Consider the following 20998-nt stretch of genomic DNA (forward strand, 5'->3'; position numbering starts at 1 on the left):
CTAAATAAATTCTACGTCAACTGAGACTTGTCCACGGAAGTACGGTACTCAACTATGTGTTTATTTGGACGCAGAAAACCTGCTTGAAAATTAGTCTTCGTTGTGTTAACTATAATAAAAAAAATCAGTATTATTTCTAATGGGTAATAGCCACGGACTAAGATATACTTAGTATATCCGTTAGTATATCTTAGTCCGTGGTAATAGCTTATAACATGGTTTATATTTCCCGCCATTGGTAAAGAGAAATATTTGTGCTTTTTAAATTAGGTTGTTCACACTGTGACAAGCGTCCGCGTCATACAACATCAACCGTCCACCATTTTGCTGTACCGCACACAGACGCCTACGTTCCGACTTCGAGTTATTGACTCGTTTTACCGAAACTCCGTCTGGCGAGTGTGACTTCCATTTTTGTTTGTGAATTTCAGTCTTTATAACATCAATTATTTTTCTAATAAATTAATCTTAGGAACACTTGTTTTACATTGTTGATTTCAGTTGACTATATTACCGTTTTATTTGCATTACTTTTTCTGATTTTGTTCGTATTACGAGTTTCCTCATCAATCATGGGATCTGACGTAAGTAAAGCTAACCTACCTTATTCGAATCAATAGCATTAATTGTTTTATCACTTTTTTACACACATGTATGTACCTACTTAATACTTTAAAAAACGCATACACGAAATATTTGTATATCAACCATAACCAATGTTTTTATTTTACTGTAGGAACCAGAACAATACAGAAAATTATTCATTGGTGGCTTAAACTACACAACAACTAATGATTCACTCAAAGAATTTTTTGAGCAATGGGGTGAAATTGTAGATGTCGTTGTCATGAAAGACCCTCAAACCAAAAGGTAACCAATTTTTTCCTTTGTTTAATACTTGAACTAGTTATTAATCATTTTAATGTCCATACATTTAGATCTAGAGGATTTGGATTTATTACATATTCTCAATCATCTATGGTTGATCAAGCCATGTCAAACAGGCCTCATAAAATTGATGGTCGTGAAGTGGAAACTAAACGAGCTGTACCGCGTGACGTATGACATTTACATCCAATATTTTTTTCTTATATGTTACATGCAATTAAAAAAAAATAAACAGTGCATTTTTTAAATTAATTTTACTGAAGTATGATAAAACTACTATTTTGAATTTTTCTTTATTTTAACTCAACAAAAATGAGTATAAATGTTTATTGTTATACTTAAAAATATTTTATTTTTATGATCTTAGGATATTGATAAACCAGATATTGCAGCTACTGTAAAGAAAATGTTTGTTTCTGGTATAAAAGAACAATCGGAAAATGATCTTCTTGAATATTTTGGAAAATTCGGCAATATCACTAATGTAACAATAGTAACTGATAAAGATTCTGGTCAAAGAAAAGGATTTGGATTTATTGAGTATGATGATACCGATTCAGTTGACAAAGCTGTTTGTGAGTTACATTATTACAAATTAAAATGTATTCTTAAAATTAAAACATGTTTGTTGAAATTTAGTGATAAAAAGTCACCAAGTTGCTGGAGGAAAATTGGATGTGAAAAAAGCTATTAGTCGTAGTGATGGCGCTGGTGGTGGCAGAGGTGGCCGTGGTGGTCGCGGAGGTGGTGGAGGAGGCGGTGGTAATAGAAGTAGCTGGGGAGGAAATCCACGAAACGAACAATGGGGAGGACATCATAACAGTAAATATGAATATATATTTATTTAAAACTATATTTTACATACATTCAATATTTAATTGTATTCATGGATTTCAAGTTTACCTTTTTACATTAAGAGGCTGTCAGCGCACTATTTGTTTTCACTCTCTGGCTCACACGCAACATAGACAAAATGCATTTACGCAAAATCATTTTTTCTATGTGTTTAAGTAATCTTAGAGTAACGTCACCCATGACAAAAAAGATAGAGAATAATACTTTTGAGGGAATGACATATCGATTTGTCTAAATATTGGCTCAAAACAATTTAAACATCATTTAAATTTTCAACATTTTTTTATTTGTTTTGAAAGTCGAATACAAAGTCAAATAATAATAAAATATAAAATCGATATGTCATTCCCTCAAAAATATTATTCTCTATCTTTTTTGTAATAGGTGACTTTACTGTAAGATTACATACTTTAATGCATTGAAAAAATGATTTTGTTCTTGCGTTTTGTCAATATTGCGCGTGGGCCAGAGAGAGAAAACGAATAGTGCGCTAACATCCTCTTAATCTATATTAAAAAATAAATACCTACATAATACCCTTTTGATAATTAATATTTCTTAGTGCTTGCTGATTAGTATCTAATTAAAATTCTAAAAAAAAAAAATGGCTCTCCTATACAGTATAATATATAATATGAAATGTTCTATTTTTTAAAATGTTAAATATAATTTTTACAAAAAAACTATAGTGTGATTTACTGTCTTTAGCACGTATATGATATGATACTTATAAATATTTGATCCTTTTTTATTTTTGTCCATTAGGATCAAATGGCGGCGGTGGAGGATATGGAAATTCTGGAATGGGAGGAGGATATGGCTCTGGCGGAGGCGGTGGTGGGTATGGCGGTAGTGCAGGTGGTTACAATTCTAATTCTGGCGGAGCCTGGCAAGGCGGCGGTGGTGCTCCTCAAAGTTGGGGTAACAATAATCCAGCATGGGGCAACCAAGGAGGTGGCGGTGATAGTTGGGGAGGCTCACAACAACCTAGTAAGTTTAATAATTATATTTTCTAAATATTTTATTTTTGTCTAATTTTGATGAATGATGTAGGTAACAACTGGGGTCCAAATCAAAGTTATGGCGGTGGTGGTGGTGGCCCGATGAGGTCAAATTATACCTCTAATAATCGTACTACACCTTATGGAAACCCAGGTAGTTGTATTTAATATATTGATTCATTTATACCTGTTTGTTCACAAAATTTAATTTTGCCATTTTTCTTTATTTAGGAGCTGGTAATGTAAATGCAGGTAACGCTGGCTATGGTCAAAATCCTGGTCGACGGTATTAACTCATCACTTTCAACTAAAGGTAAAAAAAGTTAAAACTATTAACAAAAATGTCACCCCAATTTATTTTATAATGTATATATTATATATTTAGGATTCTAATTTAAAATGGTTTTTTATTTTTTGAAAATTGTTAGGCAGGATCCGAGGAGGCAGTCTGTTAGGCAGTATAAACCAAAATAGGAAACTCGTACCGGTTATTTCTATGTATTATTTAAAACCGTTCATGAGTTGGGTATTAATGACACAAGAGCCAGTCATTTGAAATACATTCTCATCCTCGTCTACTGCACATTCAGTTTATTAAATTTATCTAATAAGTACAATAATGACGTGTTTTGTATTGGTAATATACTTTTTATATTTCTCAACTATATCTTTCTTTTGTATTTTTTAATTGAAGCTTACCTAAGTATTTGACATATTTTCAGCAATTTTGTATAAGAGGAAATTGTGTTTTCACAGTTTTTTATTATGACAGTAAATTAGGATATAGGTTACTTAATGTTATAAATAATTTCATTAATGTTAGTCTTAATAAATATGTAGAATATTCAGAATGATTGATTTGGTTTTTAACTAGTCTTTTGATTCATACAAATTAAAAGGTTATTAGTATTTTTTATTTATACTTAATTATTTTAAATGGACTTATTCAATAGCATTGTTATATTTTTTCTTACAATAAAGATAACAATCTTAATAACAATGAACTATGCAAATATTTATTTATGAAATTATATTATTAATGTGGGCATTTGTATAATATGTTTAACATTAAATTTTAATTATTTCAGTTTGTGTCTTGGTTTATTTAACTTTTTTTAGTTAATTGTTTTGTGCTTTAAATACACAATCTATGAATAATCCTTGAAATTATTTTAAACTCCTATATTGCTTCCATTAATTTAGCTTCTAAATGTAAATACACATTTTTTGAATATAAAATTACATAGGTAACAATACTTATTCTGTTTCTATATTATATAGGTAAGGTATGCATTTTAAATATCTATTAGTTAGTAAATAATAATGTATACATGAATTGTATCTTTATATAATATACTATATCAATATATTTTATATATTTTCTTCCGGTGTCCATTTTTTTAAAATAATGGCTTGATATTTTATCATTTGTTAGAAAGTTGGTATCCAGTAGGCTTAGCAAGAAAAAATTAAAAATAGTATTCAATTGCGTAATGATTAAAAAAAAATGACATAAGATATCAAGCAATTTAAGTTAATTAGTTTTAAGCTCCTAGACATTATACTCAGTCTCAAAAGAGAACAATTACTTTTTGGCTTTTGCACATGGTGAATGATGCATTTGGCATGTCAATAACCACTTGATCTCGTTAATACCAGGTTTGTAGAAGATGCGCAACACTATAAAAAATTGGTCAGCTGACTATTCTCTTTTGTGACTGAGTATAGATAGATACAAATGTCAATTTTAGACATCATATCCAAAACTTTGTTGATGTAAATTTAAAAATTCTGTATATTGAGTATTGTGAAATTTTTTTTAATGGTTAAGAACATGAAGAAAAATTATTTTTAAGTTTTTTCTATTTACTATACATTTTTAAACATAGAAACATAATATAGCATTACTTCCAGAACTAAATGTTTTTTCCTGTTTAATTTTTTTTTTTCTTTGAAAATGTTAGTTAATCTAAGTTATTAGTCTCACAACAAATCTACTGTTAATCAGTATTTTGATTCACCGGTAAGCATTTTAATTTGAATATAATTAATGCTATCTAATGGTATACATTTTAACATATTTTATGTGCAAGTTATTGAAAAACAACGAAATTGAATTTTAATTAGGTTTATTAGAAATGATTTATAGGAATGTTAGCCTGTTAGGGCTTAAGCTGTCAGCAAATGCATTTAAAGCTTTCGTCAATCCACATAGGTGATTCAATTTAGGGCAGCAAACCTCGATTGTCAATCGTAGGTAGGTCATCCAAATACTAAAGGTAAACTGTTTATTTTCCTGTAGGGTTTGTTATATAAACGCTAATGTTTCTTACCCAAATTGATTCGTATTTAGCAACAAATTTTGGAATTATTTTGCATTTTCTTATAAAAAAAAATCTTTTAAGATTCATGAACCTAGGTAGTTATTTTTAAATATATAGTTTATGTTTAAAATTATCAATATTAACAATGACGACTTGAAACACCAAAATTTGTTGCATATTAGGGGATCTAAAGATATTTTTTCTATTTTTTTTTTTTAAATTGAGAATCCTGTTTTTTTTTATACTAGAATGTTTTTTTTTTATTAGGAAGGAATCATGACTGACCATTGATGAATTTTACCAAGAATGTTAATATTTTTGACGTTGAGCGCTGTTACTGAAAGAAAGTAAGGATTGTTTGGTTATTAATTGTAGTGTGCATTTAATTTAAAAACTAATGTTAAAAATGTTACAATATAAAATTGTTGGTAACTAAATTCACTATGAAATTTCTTTAAAATTAAAACCATTATAGGTCCTAAATCTAACATTAATAATAACCTAGATTTTATTTGTGCTGAGAGAATAAATAAAAATAAGGCCAATTTATTTTAAGGGTGTGATCTAACCAAACCGAATACAAAACGTTTGCCATCTGAGGTTACTCTTATATGAGCTATGAGTATATATATTCCTATTTTTTAAATTATATAATTTATTCACATTTAGTATCAATAAACCATGAGTGCTCTTTAATATTTTCATTTTCATCTACTTACCTGATTTTTATTTATATAAACTCAATAAATAGCGAGTTACTTTAAATCAAATCAAAGTTTTGTTAACTTATAAATAATTTAACAATATAATTATTATTGATGATGCATATTGCATCCACATACACATTTACTTTTTATTATATTAAACCTTATTACTGGCTATTTATAATTAAAAAAAAAAAAAAATAGGAAAACTATTAGCTTTTTTAAACATTTTCTTTCAACTAACAACTTAACTTGTTAATTAAAAGTTATCATTAACTTGAATTCATTTTGCCAACATTCAATTTTGAAGTTATAAGCATTTTTAATTTATACATATTATACATCCATAACTTGTTAAAAAATTCAACTATTGTAATAATCCAACATACAAACACAGATAATGTTTTTACCATTTAGTTTCATACTAGGCCAATTCACACTAGTTTTTAAACTTACGGAGCTAAACGTGATCACCTGAGCGTAATTTGCTTTGTTACACTCTAGTAAGACAGACAACACATGCAGGAGTTACATCCTTTTAAGCATTAATATCACTACTCCATTTGTTCACTCTTATCTTGTTTAGAATATGGTATTAATATTATAAAATATATAATGGGAATGTTGACTTGAGTTTAAATTCATATATTGTGTCACTCTTTTCCAAAATTGAATTTTTAAGTTATGATAAAATACATTTTTATGTTTTATATTTTTCAGATCTACAAGATTTCCAAACATAATATTGATATGGAATAGTCACATATAGACTCGTACTGAAGTCTGAGTCCGATACCGGTCGGTACGTATTACTATTGCCATACTTCAATATTCTCCTTGACAATCTTGGTACATTCCATGTACTTGTCGAACCAAGACTAAGAAACCAAAAAAAAATTTAAATGTTTATGGGACTTAAGAAGATCTTGCCACCAAGTTGTATTGATAATTATACATTGAATGTGATAAAATCTCGTTTAATTATGATTTATGACAAATTAATTACTTTATTTAATCTTTAATTATGACTAATTAATAGATTTGTAGGTTCTTAAATAAAAAAGTTTAAAATATGATTCTAATGTTCTAAAACCTTAAAATATGGTTTTTATTACTTCAAGTAATTTAAACATTAATACTAGGAACCAGTTACAATTATAACACACTATGTTTAAATTTACATTAATATTTACATTATTTGTTGTACATAATGTATAATAATATGCTCAAATTTGAAAATAATTATTGCACAGTTTCTTAGGTAAATTATTTAATTGTATAGTCGCGTTTTAAACAATACTTATTTAGTGAAATCAAATAGAATAAAAAATTATAAAAAGGTAAATTATTTTTAAATTAGAAACTTGTGCAACAATAATTTTTGAACTCAGGAATAAATATGACATTTTTATGGACAAAACAAATAATACATTATAATGTTATATTCTTAAATATGAAATAAAAATCTGAAAATTATCCTCCAAAATAAATTTTCTACGAATTCTATGCTGACAAGTCCACATTTGTCACCTCTGTTGATCTGCATAACCGTTAACAAGCACTTATAAAAACCTAATAATCCAATCTCTAATTATAAAATTACATATTGTGGTGCAACCTCTATTTTCTATTTCTTTACAATGATCTAAGGTACTGCAATATTAATTTCAGGTCTACAGTTCTGATGTAATTTAATAATATCATGTAATCATTTTTTTTTAGATTGGTGGCATTTGGAAAATTACTTTGAAGTGAAGATTTTTTTTTTTAAGAAGAACAAATTGACTTGTTAATTTTAATTGAGAGTAATATAAAAACTTCTTTTTCAATCCTCTAGTTTTTACTTTATTAATTATTCCTCTAGTGTTAAATTAATTATGTGAACATTATTAACACATTGATCGCCGGCAGTCACATGATATGCATCATCAGTACGCCAAGTACATTTTTCAGTGTCGTTCAAAATATGTATGTTATACTATGTATTTGAAAAAAGCTTAACAATACATTTATTACATCAAAAAAATTGTAATGATTCCCGCTACGCCACGGCACTTTTTTGGGTGCATTATTGTAGCGCTATGGAAAAGTTAATAATATAAAACCATATTAATTTATGGCCGCTGGTGGTCATGTGGCGTGGTAGTAACTGTGGCCACCGGCGGTCACAAAAACATACAATTTGAAATTTACAAATATAAATAAATAAACATCCGTGTGTTTATTTATTTATTTATATATGTCCATAGTCCATAGCAACCATTAATAAACAAAAATGTCTCTTAAATTACATATTTTTTATTACCTATATTGATTTTTTTCACTCCCTATTTCACTAATACACGGGCCCAATTACTTATGAAAGAAGTTTTACTTCCCCAGAGTGTAATGGTGGACCCCCACACACTTTTTTTTCACATATGAATAAAATATTTATTCTAAAAAATTATATCTGTTTGAAATTCTTAACAATTTCAAAATAACCTTTTATTGGATTAAAATCAAAAAAATTGATGTAACAGACTTCAATGTATTGAACTTCAAAGCATTTCTAGAAGTCTATTCTAAAAATGTTTAAATCAATATAATTTTTATTTAATTACTATATAAACCGAAAAATTTAAATATCATTAAAAGCTTAGTTGGCTTAAAATATAAATTTACAATTAAAATATAATTCAACTATTTTACAAATGTATTTGATATCTTATAAAAATAAATTAATACAAACAAATTATAAATATTTAAGGACAGTAGATTTATTATATTTTACTATGTCTTTCATTGAGTTGCTTTTCAAGTTCTTCAATTTTAGATTTACGATGATGTAGCATCATTCTCATAATTTTACTATCATTCTCAAATTTGGCAATCTTGTCTAACATACATTTTTGGTCGGTCACCTAAAAATATATTATAATAATTGGAATAATAATAGCAATAAAAGTTGTTATGCCTTGATACCTACTATTGTACTACTCATCAAGCTTTGTTCTTCAACAGTCTGAGTGTATTGATCAGCTCTACACACATTTGTAATTTTTTTCAAACGCCGTAATTCGCTGCGTAACATATGATTCTGTATAAATAGAATAATATCATGTTTATGTAAATGTACTTTTCTCTACATAATATTCTCACAGTAAAAAAAAAAACTAATTAATTTCAAAAAATTTAACAGTTTGATTTAAACAAGAATACAAAGATGAACTTAAATATTTCTTTTTACTCTTAAAAGTACTATTGCAGATATAAAATATAATCTAATAATGTTATGGTTACCTCATCTCTTGCCCTTTTAAAGACAATTTCCAATTCACGATTTTTTTTTTTGAGATCATCGGAGTAGGATTTGGAAAACAGTTCTAATGTGGATATTTTTGCATTCTTATCCACAATACATCTATTTAATTGTTGAATGTCATCCTTCAGTGATTTTTCCAAATTTTTAGCAGTCTCTGTCAACAATTAACTTTATGAAATCAATATTTATATACATTTTTACTAAATCCTAAAATTACACTTACCAGATAATGCGCTGTACTCGTTAAACAGTTCCAAATTTTTGCCTTGGACTTCTTGTAGTTCATTTTTTAGTTGTTTCAGTTCTTTATTGTGTTGTACAATTAGCTGACCTTTGTCTTTTCTAAGTTCATAAATGTTTTGCTCATAACTACATATTTCATCATTTAATCTTTTGAGATCATTATTGAAGATTTTAAATTGTTTACATTTGTTCCTCAAAAACTCTCTTTCTTCCGTTAACAGTTCAGTGTTTCGATTCAACACTTCTACTTGAGTCAAAAGTTCAGTTATCTTATTGTTTTTATTGTTTACTTCATCTAACATAGACTCACATTCATTGTCTAAGTTGACATTAGCATGTTTCAATTCTTTAATTTCTTCTTCTAAATATTCACATTTGGTCATTAATGAACATATATTTCCGTAGATTTCTGACAAATTACCATTACACTTTAGTATTGTTCTTAATTTGTCGGTTACATTATTTACATCAATTAAACTATAATCATTCATATTCAATTTAACTTTATCATTTTCATTATTTTTATTTATTTCTTTCAACAACTTTTCTGTACAATACATTTTATGTTTCGTATTACTTAAATCAAACTGTAGATCACTAATTTTCTTTTCATGAAAAATTCTCATTTCTTCTTTTTGTAAACTATGGTTTTTGATCATTATTTCATACTCATTTGTCTTCAATTTAAGTCCTAAAAGTAAGTTTTTAATATCTTCATCTTTTTTTTCAATAACAGATTTTAGACAAGCACATTCTGATTGAATCTTTTCTATTTGATCTTCCAGACTAAAACGACAACTTTTTTGAACTTCACACATATTTAATGTTTCAATATACTGTTTGGTTAAATTTTCAAGTTTATTTTTCAATTCTTGTATAGACTGCTCTGAATTAGTCTTAAATACTTCAAATTTATGTGATAATGCCTGAAAGTTTTGTTCACTTGTTTTACTCAATTGAGCCTTTAATTCTTCCAACTCACTCAAATAATTAAAAGATAGATGCTCTGCTTCCAAAACTTTTTCTGTTAGTGTTTTTATCTTTAATTCCGTACAAGAAAAATTTGAAATTTGAGATTTGAGATTTTCAAGTTCAAGGACAAGTTTTTCATTATCACTTTCAACCTGTTCTTGCCATTCTTTCCCTTTTTTTATGTCTTCTTGCATCTGTTTGATTTTATCTTCATATAGTTGTATAATTTTGCTGTGGTTGCTAGCTAAGTTTGTTACTATTTGATGTTCTTTAATCATTATAAGGTTGACAAAGGTATCCAATAAATTAGACAAATTATGATCAGTAAGAACGCCTGTAATTTTTCCTGGTTCAAGAAGATTAATTTCATTTATAATGTTCTTTTTACCATTTTTTAACTCTAAATCAATGTCATAGCTAAAGTCAATTAGTTTTTTATTTGCCTGATTATGTTCTTCAAGTTTGGTATGTTCTATTTTAAGGTTATTCAATTCATTCTTTAAATTGCATACCAATGAAGTTTTATCTTGTAGATTTTTTTCTACTAATGTTATATTACTAATCAATTTTTCATTTTTATCAGAAAGTTTTATATTTTGTTCTTGGGCTTCATTGATTTGTTCCTTTAGTTTGGTATACAATTGTTGAATATCATTCAATTCATAATTTAAATTTTTTATCAATAACATTTTTTCTTTTAGATCATTTTCCATAAATTGTATATCATTAACATGTTTAATATTTTCATCAGATTGATTTTTCACTTGACATCGTAGTTCATAAATATTTTTTTCCATTTCATTTTTTGCTATATGGAGAGTGTTTATTAAATCATTTTTTTCTTTTAATAATTTAAGTAATTTATGAATTTCTGAACAAATTTCACCATTGGGAGATTCAGGTTGGGAGTCACAGCTCATTTTCCATGTTTCTTCATGAGGTAAAATATAATCATTGCCTGACACAACCTTTGTTCTAAAACTTTTTTCGCTTTGGTTTCCTGATATCATTGCAGAATTGAGTTCAGTAAGTTTCAATTTAATATCATGTACAAAATCAACAAGTGGATCAATTAATTGATTTCTAACATCACAACCATCAATGTATTTTTTATTAATTTTATCATTAAATTTAAATTCAAGATTCTGCAACTGTTTTTCTATAGACTCAGCTTTAATGCATGCATTTTCTAATTCCCTTTGCACACTATATAATTCTAATTTGAGGTTTTCACAGAGGTCTCCATACTTGAGTAATTCATGTTCAGCTTCGTTCAAACAAGACTCTAAATTTTGTTTAACTGACTTTGCCTCTTTTATTTCATTTACTAAAACATTAATAATTGTAGCCAAATCTTCACATTTTTCTTCCCGAAGTTTCATTTCTTTAGTGACATTAATAAATTGTTCTTGAAGTTCCTCAAAGTTACATTTGAGATTTGCCTTTTCTTCCAGTAACATTTTTTCATGATCAGTTTTTTTTGCCAATTGTGATTTCATTAAATCAATTTCTTCATTTAAATCAACTAAAACATTATCTTCAAAATCATTAACTCTGATTTGAAATGAATTATTTCTAGAAACTAAAAATTTAATATTTTTCTTATATTCTTCCAGTTCAATACATTTTGATTCATAATCATTTTTAAGAACATTTTCAGATTCTTCCTTTCTTGACAATATTGATTCTAAATGTAATATTTTTACTTGTGCCTCATCACATTCACAAGACCTTAACATATATTCTTTTTCTAGTCGATCATATTCTTGCTGTAAACTGGACCCAAGAACCTGTTTTTGCAAGTGTTCAATTTCTGCAGATTTTAGTAGAATTTCTTCTCTCAAATTAGATACTGTAATGGTTTGACATTTTAATAATGATTCAATATCACAAGACAAATTAACAAATTCTGTATATACATTATGGTAATTCAATACACATAGTTGTACTTTATCTTGTAAATATTTTTGTGATTCATCATGTTTTGAAATTTCTAAACATTGCTGGATTATAAGGTTTAAATCATTTTGAATTAGTAATTTTTCTTTGCTAACAAGTTGTAACTGATTTTGAATATTTAAATGGTACTGCTCATTATCCTTTGTATTGTTTAACAAATTTCATTAAATTTATCACATTTCAGAACTAATTCTGAATTTACATTTTCTAATTTTATTAATAAATCTGATTTTGAAGCTAATTCAGATTTAAATTGGTCTATTAAAACAACATTTGATTTTATTTCATTCTCCATACTTTCTACCACAGTTTGTATTTCATTTCCCTGAAGCATAGCATATTCTAATTTCATAGTTTTAGCCTTAAGTTCATCTCGTAATTCACTTTCAAGATTAATTTTTTTCTTCAGTTCTATTTGTAGTTCAGTGATAATTTTATTTAATTGATCAGGATTTGTGCGTCTAGTTAAAAGTTCTAAATTAGTGTTTTCTAATTTTCTAATTAACTCATTTTTATCATTAAGTATAGTTTCAATATATTTGAGTTCATAGTTAAGCTGTTGCAAAATATAAATATTGGATTCATCCTTTATATTTAAAATGTCAACTACTGATTTTACCTCATTGACTTTAACAATAACATCATCCAATTCTACTGTAACAATCTGTAATTCATTTCTTAACATTTTTTCATTTATCAACTTATCTTCTAATTCAGATTTAAGTTTTGAAATAATCTCATTTAGATCATTAATTGTTTCTAAATTATTACATGTTGTTGCTTTTGATTTATTATTTTTGAATTCATCCACAAGTTTAGATTTTTCTTTCAGTTCGAATTCAATACTATCGAGTGCATTATTCAGTCTTTCAATAGTAATAGCATTAGAGTTTGTTTTTATTTTCATTTCTTCAATTGTTAATTGTAATACATAAACTTGAGAAACCGAAGTTTCTAACTCTTTAGTTTTTATTTTTAATTCATTACGAATTTCACTTTCATTATCCAAATTGATTCCAATTCTTCTTTCATCTAACTCTTTATTTTTTAGAGAAAGTTTAAATTTAGTGTCGTTCAATTCGTCTTTGATTTGTTTTTCAATTTTAATTTTGTTTTCAATTAACATATTAAGATTTGTGTTCAATCTTTTTAATTCTTCAATTTGTAGTTGTAATACGTTTTTAACACCATTACAGACAGTAAGTTCTTCTTGAAGATATATAGCGTTTGACTGGTTTATTTTTACTTTTTCAATAATATCAACGCATTCAAATGTTAATACATTAAACAATTGGATATTAGATTTTAAAAATATGTTTTCTTCTATAGTTTCAGAAAGTTCCTTCTTAAATTTCTCCATTTCAGTACTTGATCTCTTTTCCATAGTAGAAATACTTTGAAGAATATTATCAAGATTATTAAATACAAATGATATTATTTCACAGAGTTTTATATTTGATATAAACAATTTTTCTTTTAAAATTAAATTATTGTTTGACAGAATATCAACCTTGTTTGTGTTTTCTTCAAAATGTTTTTGAGCAAATTCAATTAAACTTTCTGTATCAGCGTTTTCAATACTAATCTCAGAACTGCCACTAAATTCTTTAACGGTAAATATAATTTTTTTTTCAATTAAATTTAGCTTTAATCTCAATCCATCATTTTCTTTTTTTGTATTATTCATTTGAATATTAAAATCATTGGTAATTAATTTCAAATTATTATTTTCATCCATTAGATTTTTGTTTTTTTGTTCTAATTGTTCAACTATATCATGAATGTGTTCCAATAGTTGAACCAGTCCTAATATATTATTTTTTTTAAGACTAAAATACCCTTCATCAGCTAAAAATTTAATAGCACATGGAATTGATTTAACTTCAGCTGCATAACTTTGAAGAAGAGATAACTCTTTCAATAGCGAACATCGTTCAGACAATTCAACATTGAGTTGCTGGTCTTTATTTAACAATTGTAATTTTAACACGTCTATTTCATTAGTAAATGTATTATTCAATTGATAGATTTCTTTAATTTTCATTTCAAGTCTTTTAATTTCTTCTTGCTTCTCGGTCATAAAGTTATTACTTAATATGAATTTTTTAATTTGATCTTCTTTGGATTTTAACTCTTTTTTTGTTTCCTATATACATAAAACAAAATAATATAAATAAAAGCATAAAAATAATTACTTAATGTCAACTTGCTAAAGTATTAACCTGAATTGTAGCCAAAAGTTCATTTTCTCGTTTCTCAAACTTGTTTCTTTGTTCTTCAATAATAATTTCAATATCAAGTTTTTCACTTTCAACTACTTGAACTGAATATTTTAGTTTGTCGATAATTTTTTCAGATTCATTCTTTTCGATTTGAAGATCGTCAACTTGCTTTCTCAAATTACTTAAATCTTTTAATTGTTCATTCTGTAACATAATAATAAACATCCATATGGATATAGTAAATCATAGCCGTACAGGATAAATCTATAAACATTTGTTGGTTACTCACATTATCATAAAACATTTGCTTCTCAAGAGTTGTGAATTCCCTTAGCTCATTGTTTTCCTTCATACTCGTTTCAAACATACGTTTGTAATTATTTACACGTTCTCTTAAAACTTTTTTGGGGGTTTCAAAAATATTAGAAGATCTGAATAATAAAATATCATAAAAATATCATATTATAAAAAAAATAATAAATATTTGAGCTAAGGTTAATAAAGACCAATAAATCAATAATTGCTATATTAGAAGACTAAAGAAGAATTTGGGGATCAGGGACAACTAACAGTATATCTTGGGATGATTATTAATAATTATAATGAAATCTGAAGGTGGTGGAGAATTAAAACAAGATAGCAAAACAGAAGTTAAGAGGATTATGAGGTTGCCACATGGGCATTTGTTGCCTCCGTCTAATAAACGTACTACATGGCAAATTTTATGTTCACAATAATACATTTTACTCTACAATTTCTAAAATAATAGTTAATTTATTGAGTAAAATGTATTATTATGAATGTAAAAATTTGCTATATTGTCTTCTTAAGTCAATATGATAAGACTACAATCAGATTGGTCAAGGAATAATTGTACTGAAAGTTCAATGAAAATTATTTTCATCGTTTATTCTACCAACTACAGCCAAAGGATTAGTTATCTTCAAGTCAATGGTGTGTTAATAGTGTTATGCTCTAACCTTGATTTTTAGACAGTTCTGTATTCTATATAATTAGATTTAAAGAGATCACACAATAGCAACTGTAAACAATGCTCGACTTGGCAAAATTAAAGGACAGAGACTCTGTATACTTTTAAAAAAAGAGCGTCCCCATCACTTGTTAAACATTATTGGATGACATATTGAATTTTGTTAATACAATAAAGTAAAGGCATTTATTACACTATGATACATTCCACTTATATGACATTTTTTAAGTAATATGTTTGATAAACACATAATAAAGATACAAATAAGAATAAATGTTAAGAACCACATACACGTATGATTTAATATTATTAGTAAATAATATTTTTATAGAATAATTTAAAAATTTTACTAATCGTTAAGTAAAAAGTTTGGCTGTCTTGTCAAATGCGCTCTACCGGTAACATTGCAACTGCAATATATGCTCTACCATTTTTGCCACTCTACAGCAATATTTAAATATTATTTTTGAAATGAATAATGTAAAAGTAGTTTTAATGACAAATTAAATAATATTAAAAGTTATCATTAATAGTTTATTATTACATTATCAACGGCACTGTTGCTACCGGGAGGGTAATTGGTGGACCGCTCCTCCTTGAGATTTTCACTACCACTATAAATTATTACAATATAAAACAGTGGGAGTGGCTGACCGTCATTAATTCTGTGGATTTGAAATTCGCCCCTCCCACAGAACTAGGATATATCCGTTACTGATTATAACTAGATAATGGACCAACCCTAAATATACAAGTTTTCAATAATTTAAATTTAAATATAAATTCATCGTAACATAATATAAGATTTAAACGTTCAGAGAATTTTTTTTTCCATTAAAGACTGTAAGTATATATAATTTCAATATTTTATAGCTACAATAAGAGCATTTGTTAATATTGGTAATAAATCAAACATTTCGAAGTGTGAGACTTATGAAACACTTAAATTCATCATAATTCATAAGTATAACCATTAAACCATATACTTGAAGGAAAAAGTTAAAATGGTACAAGTTTACCATAAATAGTTAAATAAACCTAACCATGTGGTATATGAAATTATCTATTTAAAGATAGGTTATAAGTTTTAACATTTATATCATGGATCATTATTATATAGTCTTCTGGATATATTTCACACATAATATAATTTATTTGCTAAATAATTATTCTTTTCTTAATGTATATGTATCGTAATAATTTTTATTCCAGGCAAAGCTGCATTAGTTAGCTAGTATATTATGAATATTAATAAGACTTACGGAGAGAAATTATATTCAGTTTTTTCATTGTTTATGAATTCAGTAATCACAGTCAGATCTTCTTCTCTTATTAAATTCCATTCAGATAATTCAAATGATGTTTTAAATTCTATAAAAAACAATTTATATGAATATTAGATAATATTTATTAAATAATCAAAATCTAAATTGAAATACATTGAATAACATAATTAAAAACAAATTAAACCTTTATTGGGGTTGCCAAAGTTAGCTAATGATACACTTGGTTGATGCTTATTATCATTTTCTTCAATAGTTTCAAGGATACTATTAGAAGAAAATAAATTATCATATTTTCCACTCCAAATTTGTCTTTGCTGATCCCCTTTCTAAATTATAAAAAACATTATGTAAATAAAAATTAGAAATAACAAAATCATTTTTTTACTTATTACTTTATTTAAGGGTTGATCTTTGTGCCTTACAGCTGATGTCATCATATCGTTTTTCAAAGGCATTATATATTCATTTAATTCTTCATTTTTTTGAATTTCTTCTGCATGCTTGCTTTTTGATTTATTTACTTCATTATTTTCAAGTTTATTTTGTTGTTTACTCTCCATTTCTTTATTCAATGTAGAAAGTTAAGCTCTATAAAGTTGTGACATTATTACTAAAAAGTACATTTAACTGAAGCTGGGTTATTAATTTTGTTGTCTCCAGTGGCGTAACCAGGGGGTAAGTCCGGGCCTACCCACTTTTCTCCAATAAATCTTTTGTATCATATTGAATGTCTATATGAATACAATTAAATTAATATATTGTAAAATTAGTGTAAATACAATTTTAATCAGAGAATTTTTAATAACTTGCGTGGTTCAATTGGCGATCGACTCTTAAATAATCGGCTTCCAACGAAATGCATAGTGTGATGCAAGCAACCAAGCCGGTATACTATATAATATTATAGAATATAGACCGTATATTCTCAACTCAATTCTAATTGATACCATGACCTATGTGAATTATCCATTATGTATTCACTTTTAATAATAAGAACCGTGTCCCCAACACAAGCTTCGCCTATAGGGGGTGCTGAAATATCTAACTCTTATTTTTGTAAATATTGTATATTAATAATATATTCTATTGTTGCAATAAAGATTATTATTATTTTAAGTCACCTCTATTATGATATTATTTAATTTATTTCCAAAAATAATGAATGTTTATAATACGTTGTAGTCAGTTAGATACGTATGATAGTTAAATACCATTGGCGTAAGTAGGGGAGCTTTAGGGGCTAAGCACCTCTAAAAATGTCAATAGCCCCTTCAAAATAAATTTTTGCCTACCTTTTTTTTAAGCTTCTTCAATATTATATATTATATAGTAGGGCTTCAGCCCCCCCCCCCCCCCAAACAATATTTGCACCCATGTCCAATACTAATAGCACTGCTTGATTATTTTTGTTTAGTCCGTCACTTATTTTTGAAATATGAAACTTTTTTGTCATGCCACTACACGAGGCCATTTAAAAGCAATTGCTGAAACAAATTCTGAGCCCGATGCCAAAGTGGCTCAAGCGTGCGCACACCGAAACTCCTACTGTAATCTTACTGTAATTGACGAGTTCACATCAATAAAAAAAGAAAATTAGAATTTTTGTTTTAAAAACATTTTGTTTGGTCAACTGGTAAAGCTTTTTATTTTATTTTAAATGTTCTTTAATAGTATGGTTAAATTACATTTTAATCAATATGGTTTTGTACAATTTAAAATACATGCCTGCATAATAATATACGGTATTCTGTTGATTGTTTATTTAATAAAAATATTTATTGGTATAATACTTCCATCGACATATTGGGCCTACCCACAAAAAAATATTTAGCTACGCCACTGGTTGGCTCATAAAACAAAACTTAAAAAATGAATAATTCTTAGTACCTATTTAACAAACATAAATAATATATAGAAACAACATAAATATAGGAATTTAAGTTATAGATAATACCTTGATGTGGACATGTGGTGTTAAGTGTTTGATCTGCAACTGCTGAGGTAAATATATGTAGAGTTAAAGACTTTCCTCCGATAATTGTAAGAATATTCTTTAAATGGCGAAAGATTACTTATTTAGAGCTTATACTAATGAATATTAAATAGTGATCTGGAATTTATCTTAGCCCGTGTAATGTGTATGACAGTATCTCGTTATTCAGTGTACAATGAATACTATCGCATGGATAAATACAATAATTACAATATATAAGTATCAATCAAATAATTATACTTATAATTTATAAATAATGTAACTATGTAAAATATGACTAAAATATGTATAAACAGTAGAACATAATATAATCTTAAACCCAATGGTCACAACTCACAACACTGCTCATTAAACTGGCCATAACTGATCAACCGATATAACCGCCAAAGATAAGTTGTTATACGTTGATTATAATATTATGTACGATTATTCATTATTTTATTTTATAATATTATCTAAGAGTAAATAATAGTTAAAAAGGATTTCCAGTCGTCACTATTTCTAATTTTCACATTCCATTATACTTCATTAAAGACTAAAGAGTCATTATACACAAATAAGTAATAAGTTAATAACACAAATCACAATCGTAAATCTGTGGAAATTCCTTTTGCTTATTAATTACATATTTTTTGTTATAAAAATAACGCGGAATGTTTTGATTTTTGTTGTAAGTTGTAGTTCAAGAACTGACCACCACGGACATGGCCTGCGTTGTTTGTACTTTGTTATGACTAATGTTTGGTTCAACGTTCAGAGTACAGAGTACAGACAATTAGTAGACACTAGACAACTGGATAGTGGATAGTAGATAAGTGACGGACGACGGTAGTGACACACTGACACTGCAGTCTACAACCACACACACACTCCACAGAACAACTGAGTACAAAAAAAAACGGAAACAGACGTCTGAGGAGCTCTTGTGGACCAGTGTCCTACCTGTAAGCTTGTCTAGGCAAGTGTTTCCCAACCTTTTTTTATTCCAACTTTCCAAGCCCCCCTTTTTTCGGTTTTAAAAAGTCCCTATAAAAACTCCTCCGTTATTTGTGCCTATGATTGCAATAATTCGTAATTTAAAATCTATGGTAATATAAGGAGCAGTGGCGTACATTCAAATTTGCTCTGGGGGGGTTCAAAAAAAAAAACCAACACTAAAACCTTCTCTTTAAAACTACCCATTTTCCTAACAATCACAGGTTACAAGGGGGTCATTGTATAATGGGTTGTATTGGAGTTGAATTCAATGATAAAATATCATTGTATAAGAAAAATGATTTTGAGAGAGGACGGTTTGTCACTCTGGATATTTTATATTGTTATTAATTATTTTATCATGTAAGTTGAATAAATATTATAATATTATAATTTTTTATTCGTTTCTATGGTGATAAACAAAGCGTTAGAAATTAAAATCCCATTTTAACGTTTTTTCGTAATTTTTCGGTAGTTTTTCCCGTGGCATTAAATAACTATGGAGAAAATCAGAAAATAACCTCTCTAAAGTACCATCTTGATCCAATTTTCTAAAAGATAAGGTACTATATGTTGAAATCAAAGCACTCCTTCTGGAAGAAATTTTGTATACAGGAATAGGATATATAAAAAAAAAATAAACACCATTATAAAAACAATAGCTTCCTCGCTCCGCTCAGAATCTAAAATAGTAGATAAGAAAATCCATTTTATATGACATTGTCGACGTGCGCCGGGTCGGCGGCAGTCAGCAATGGAGATGTTGGTATTGTGTTTTAATGTTTTAATGTTTTTCTAACTTTTCATAATAACTTCTAAATTCATGAAATAATTACAATTTAAACATGAATAAATAAATTATTTCAGACTATTTTTTTAATAAATCTTTAATAATTAGAAATCAAAATTAACCGAAATTAACCGGTATTTTTCAAAACCGGTATTAACCGGTTCTAGAACCCTTATATTTTTTTAGACAACCGAAACAAAATCGGAACCCTTTGACAAATTAATTTAATAACCAGAACCGGAACTGGAACCGAAACACCCAACAGGTTCCAGTCTCTGCCTTTATGTAGAAAAAATTATTTTTGTTAGTTATTTTTAAATATAGTAGTAGGTTATAAATAAATAATGATAATAATTACATATAAGTCTTTATGTTATACTTATAAAGAAATATTAAAAAATATATAAGTTGTATAAAATACTAAAATGTATAAATGAATACGTAATATTTATAAAAATAATTTTTGTTGGCAATAAAATATAGAAAACTAT

General features: G+C 27.1%; 3 protein-coding genes across 7 annotated transcripts; 1 reads left to right on the plus strand and 2 right to left on the minus strand.

Annotated features, from left to right (window-relative positions):
- The first annotated feature begins 326 nt into the window (after positions 1-326).
- On the plus strand, positions 327-7601 carry LOC100162512 (heterogeneous nuclear ribonucleoprotein 87F). 5 transcript variants are annotated; one of them, XR_510655.3, is made up of 11 exons: positions 327-584; positions 737-870; positions 939-1059; positions 1256-1463; positions 1528-1710; positions 2509-2733; positions 2797-2901; positions 2976-3057; positions 5336-5415; positions 6493-6574; positions 7495-7601. XR_510655.3 is itself a non-coding variant. In XM_001950934.5 (9 exons), the coding sequence occupies exons 1-8, from the start codon at positions 573-575 to the stop codon at positions 3035-3037; spliced, it is 1050 nt and encodes a 349-aa protein (XP_001950969.2). In that variant the 5' UTR covers positions 328-572; the 3' UTR covers positions 3038-3057; positions 3173-3831. The 5 variants fall into 5 exon arrangements, 3 of the variants coding, with proteins under 3 accessions (XP_029343222.1, XP_001950969.2, XP_008182408.1); XR_510656.3 differs by having other exon boundaries at positions 2797-2898; XM_001950934.5 differs by lacking the exons at positions 5336-5415; positions 6493-6574; positions 7495-7601 and adding an exon at positions 3173-3831 and having other exon boundaries at positions 328-584.
- A 912-nt stretch (positions 7602-8513) lies between these two features.
- LOC100574064 (uncharacterized protein PFB0145c-like) lies at positions 8514-12401 on the minus strand. Its single transcript, XM_016803831.2, has 4 exons — positions 9300-12401; positions 9055-9230; positions 8741-8851; positions 8514-8675 (listed from the first exon to the last, which is right to left on the minus strand). Exons 1-4 carry the CDS (start codon positions 12028-12030, stop codon positions 8535-8537), a joined length of 3159 nt encoding a protein of 1052 aa, XP_016659320.1. The 5' UTR covers positions 12031-12401; the 3' UTR covers positions 8514-8534.
- Positions 12052-19903, minus strand: LOC107882177 (uncharacterized protein PFB0765w-like). Its single transcript, XM_016803832.2, has 7 exons — positions 18704-19903; positions 17142-17337; positions 16934-17075; positions 16726-16834; positions 14762-14903; positions 14473-14676; positions 12052-14396 (listed from the first exon to the last, which is right to left on the minus strand). Exons 2-7 carry the CDS (start codon positions 17307-17309, stop codon positions 12402-12404), a joined length of 2760 nt encoding a protein of 919 aa, XP_016659321.1. The 5' UTR covers positions 17310-17337; positions 18704-19903; the 3' UTR covers positions 12052-12401.
- Positions 19904-20998: the final 1095 nt, after the last annotated feature.

This window comes from Acyrthosiphon pisum, chromosome A1, assembly GCF_005508785.2.
Source record: "Acyrthosiphon pisum isolate AL4f chromosome A1, pea_aphid_22Mar2018_4r6ur, whole genome shotgun sequence".
In the NCBI taxonomy this organism is placed as follows: Eukaryota; Metazoa; Arthropoda; class Insecta; order Hemiptera; family Aphididae; genus Acyrthosiphon; species Acyrthosiphon pisum.

Coding starts and splice junctions, on each gene's coding strand:
- LOC100574064 (XM_016803831.2), bottom strand. CDS start 12,030: ATGTTAAGGTCTTGTGAATGTGATGAGGCACAAGTAAAAATATTACAT. Junction 8,852..9,054: donor TTAAAAGGGCAAGAGATGAG/GTAACCATAACA, acceptor CTATTTATACAG/AATCATATGTTACGCAGCGA. Junction 8,676..8,740: donor GCTTGATGAGTAGTACAATA/GTAGGTATCAAG, acceptor ATATATTTTTAG/GTGACCGACCAAAAATGTAT.
- LOC107882177 (XM_016803832.2), bottom strand. CDS start 17,309: ATGGAGAGTAAACAACAAAATAAACTTGAAAATAATGAAGTAAATAAA. Junction 17,076..17,141: donor AAGATCAACCCTTAAATAAA/GTAATAAGTAAA, acceptor TTTATAATTTAG/AAAGGGGATCAGCAAAGACA. Junction 14,904..16,725: donor ACTGAATATAATTTCTCTCC/GTAAGTCTTATT, acceptor TTTATTATTCAG/ATCTTCTAATATTTTTGAAA.
- LOC100162512 (XM_029487362.1), top strand. Junction 1,711..2,508: donor ATGGGGAGGACATCATAACA/GTAAATATGAAT, acceptor TTTGTCCATTAG/GATCAAATGGCGGCGGTGGA. Junction 2,902..2,975: donor ACCTTATGGAAACCCAGGTA/GTTGTATTTAAT, acceptor TTCTTTATTTAG/GAGCTGGTAATGTAAATGCA.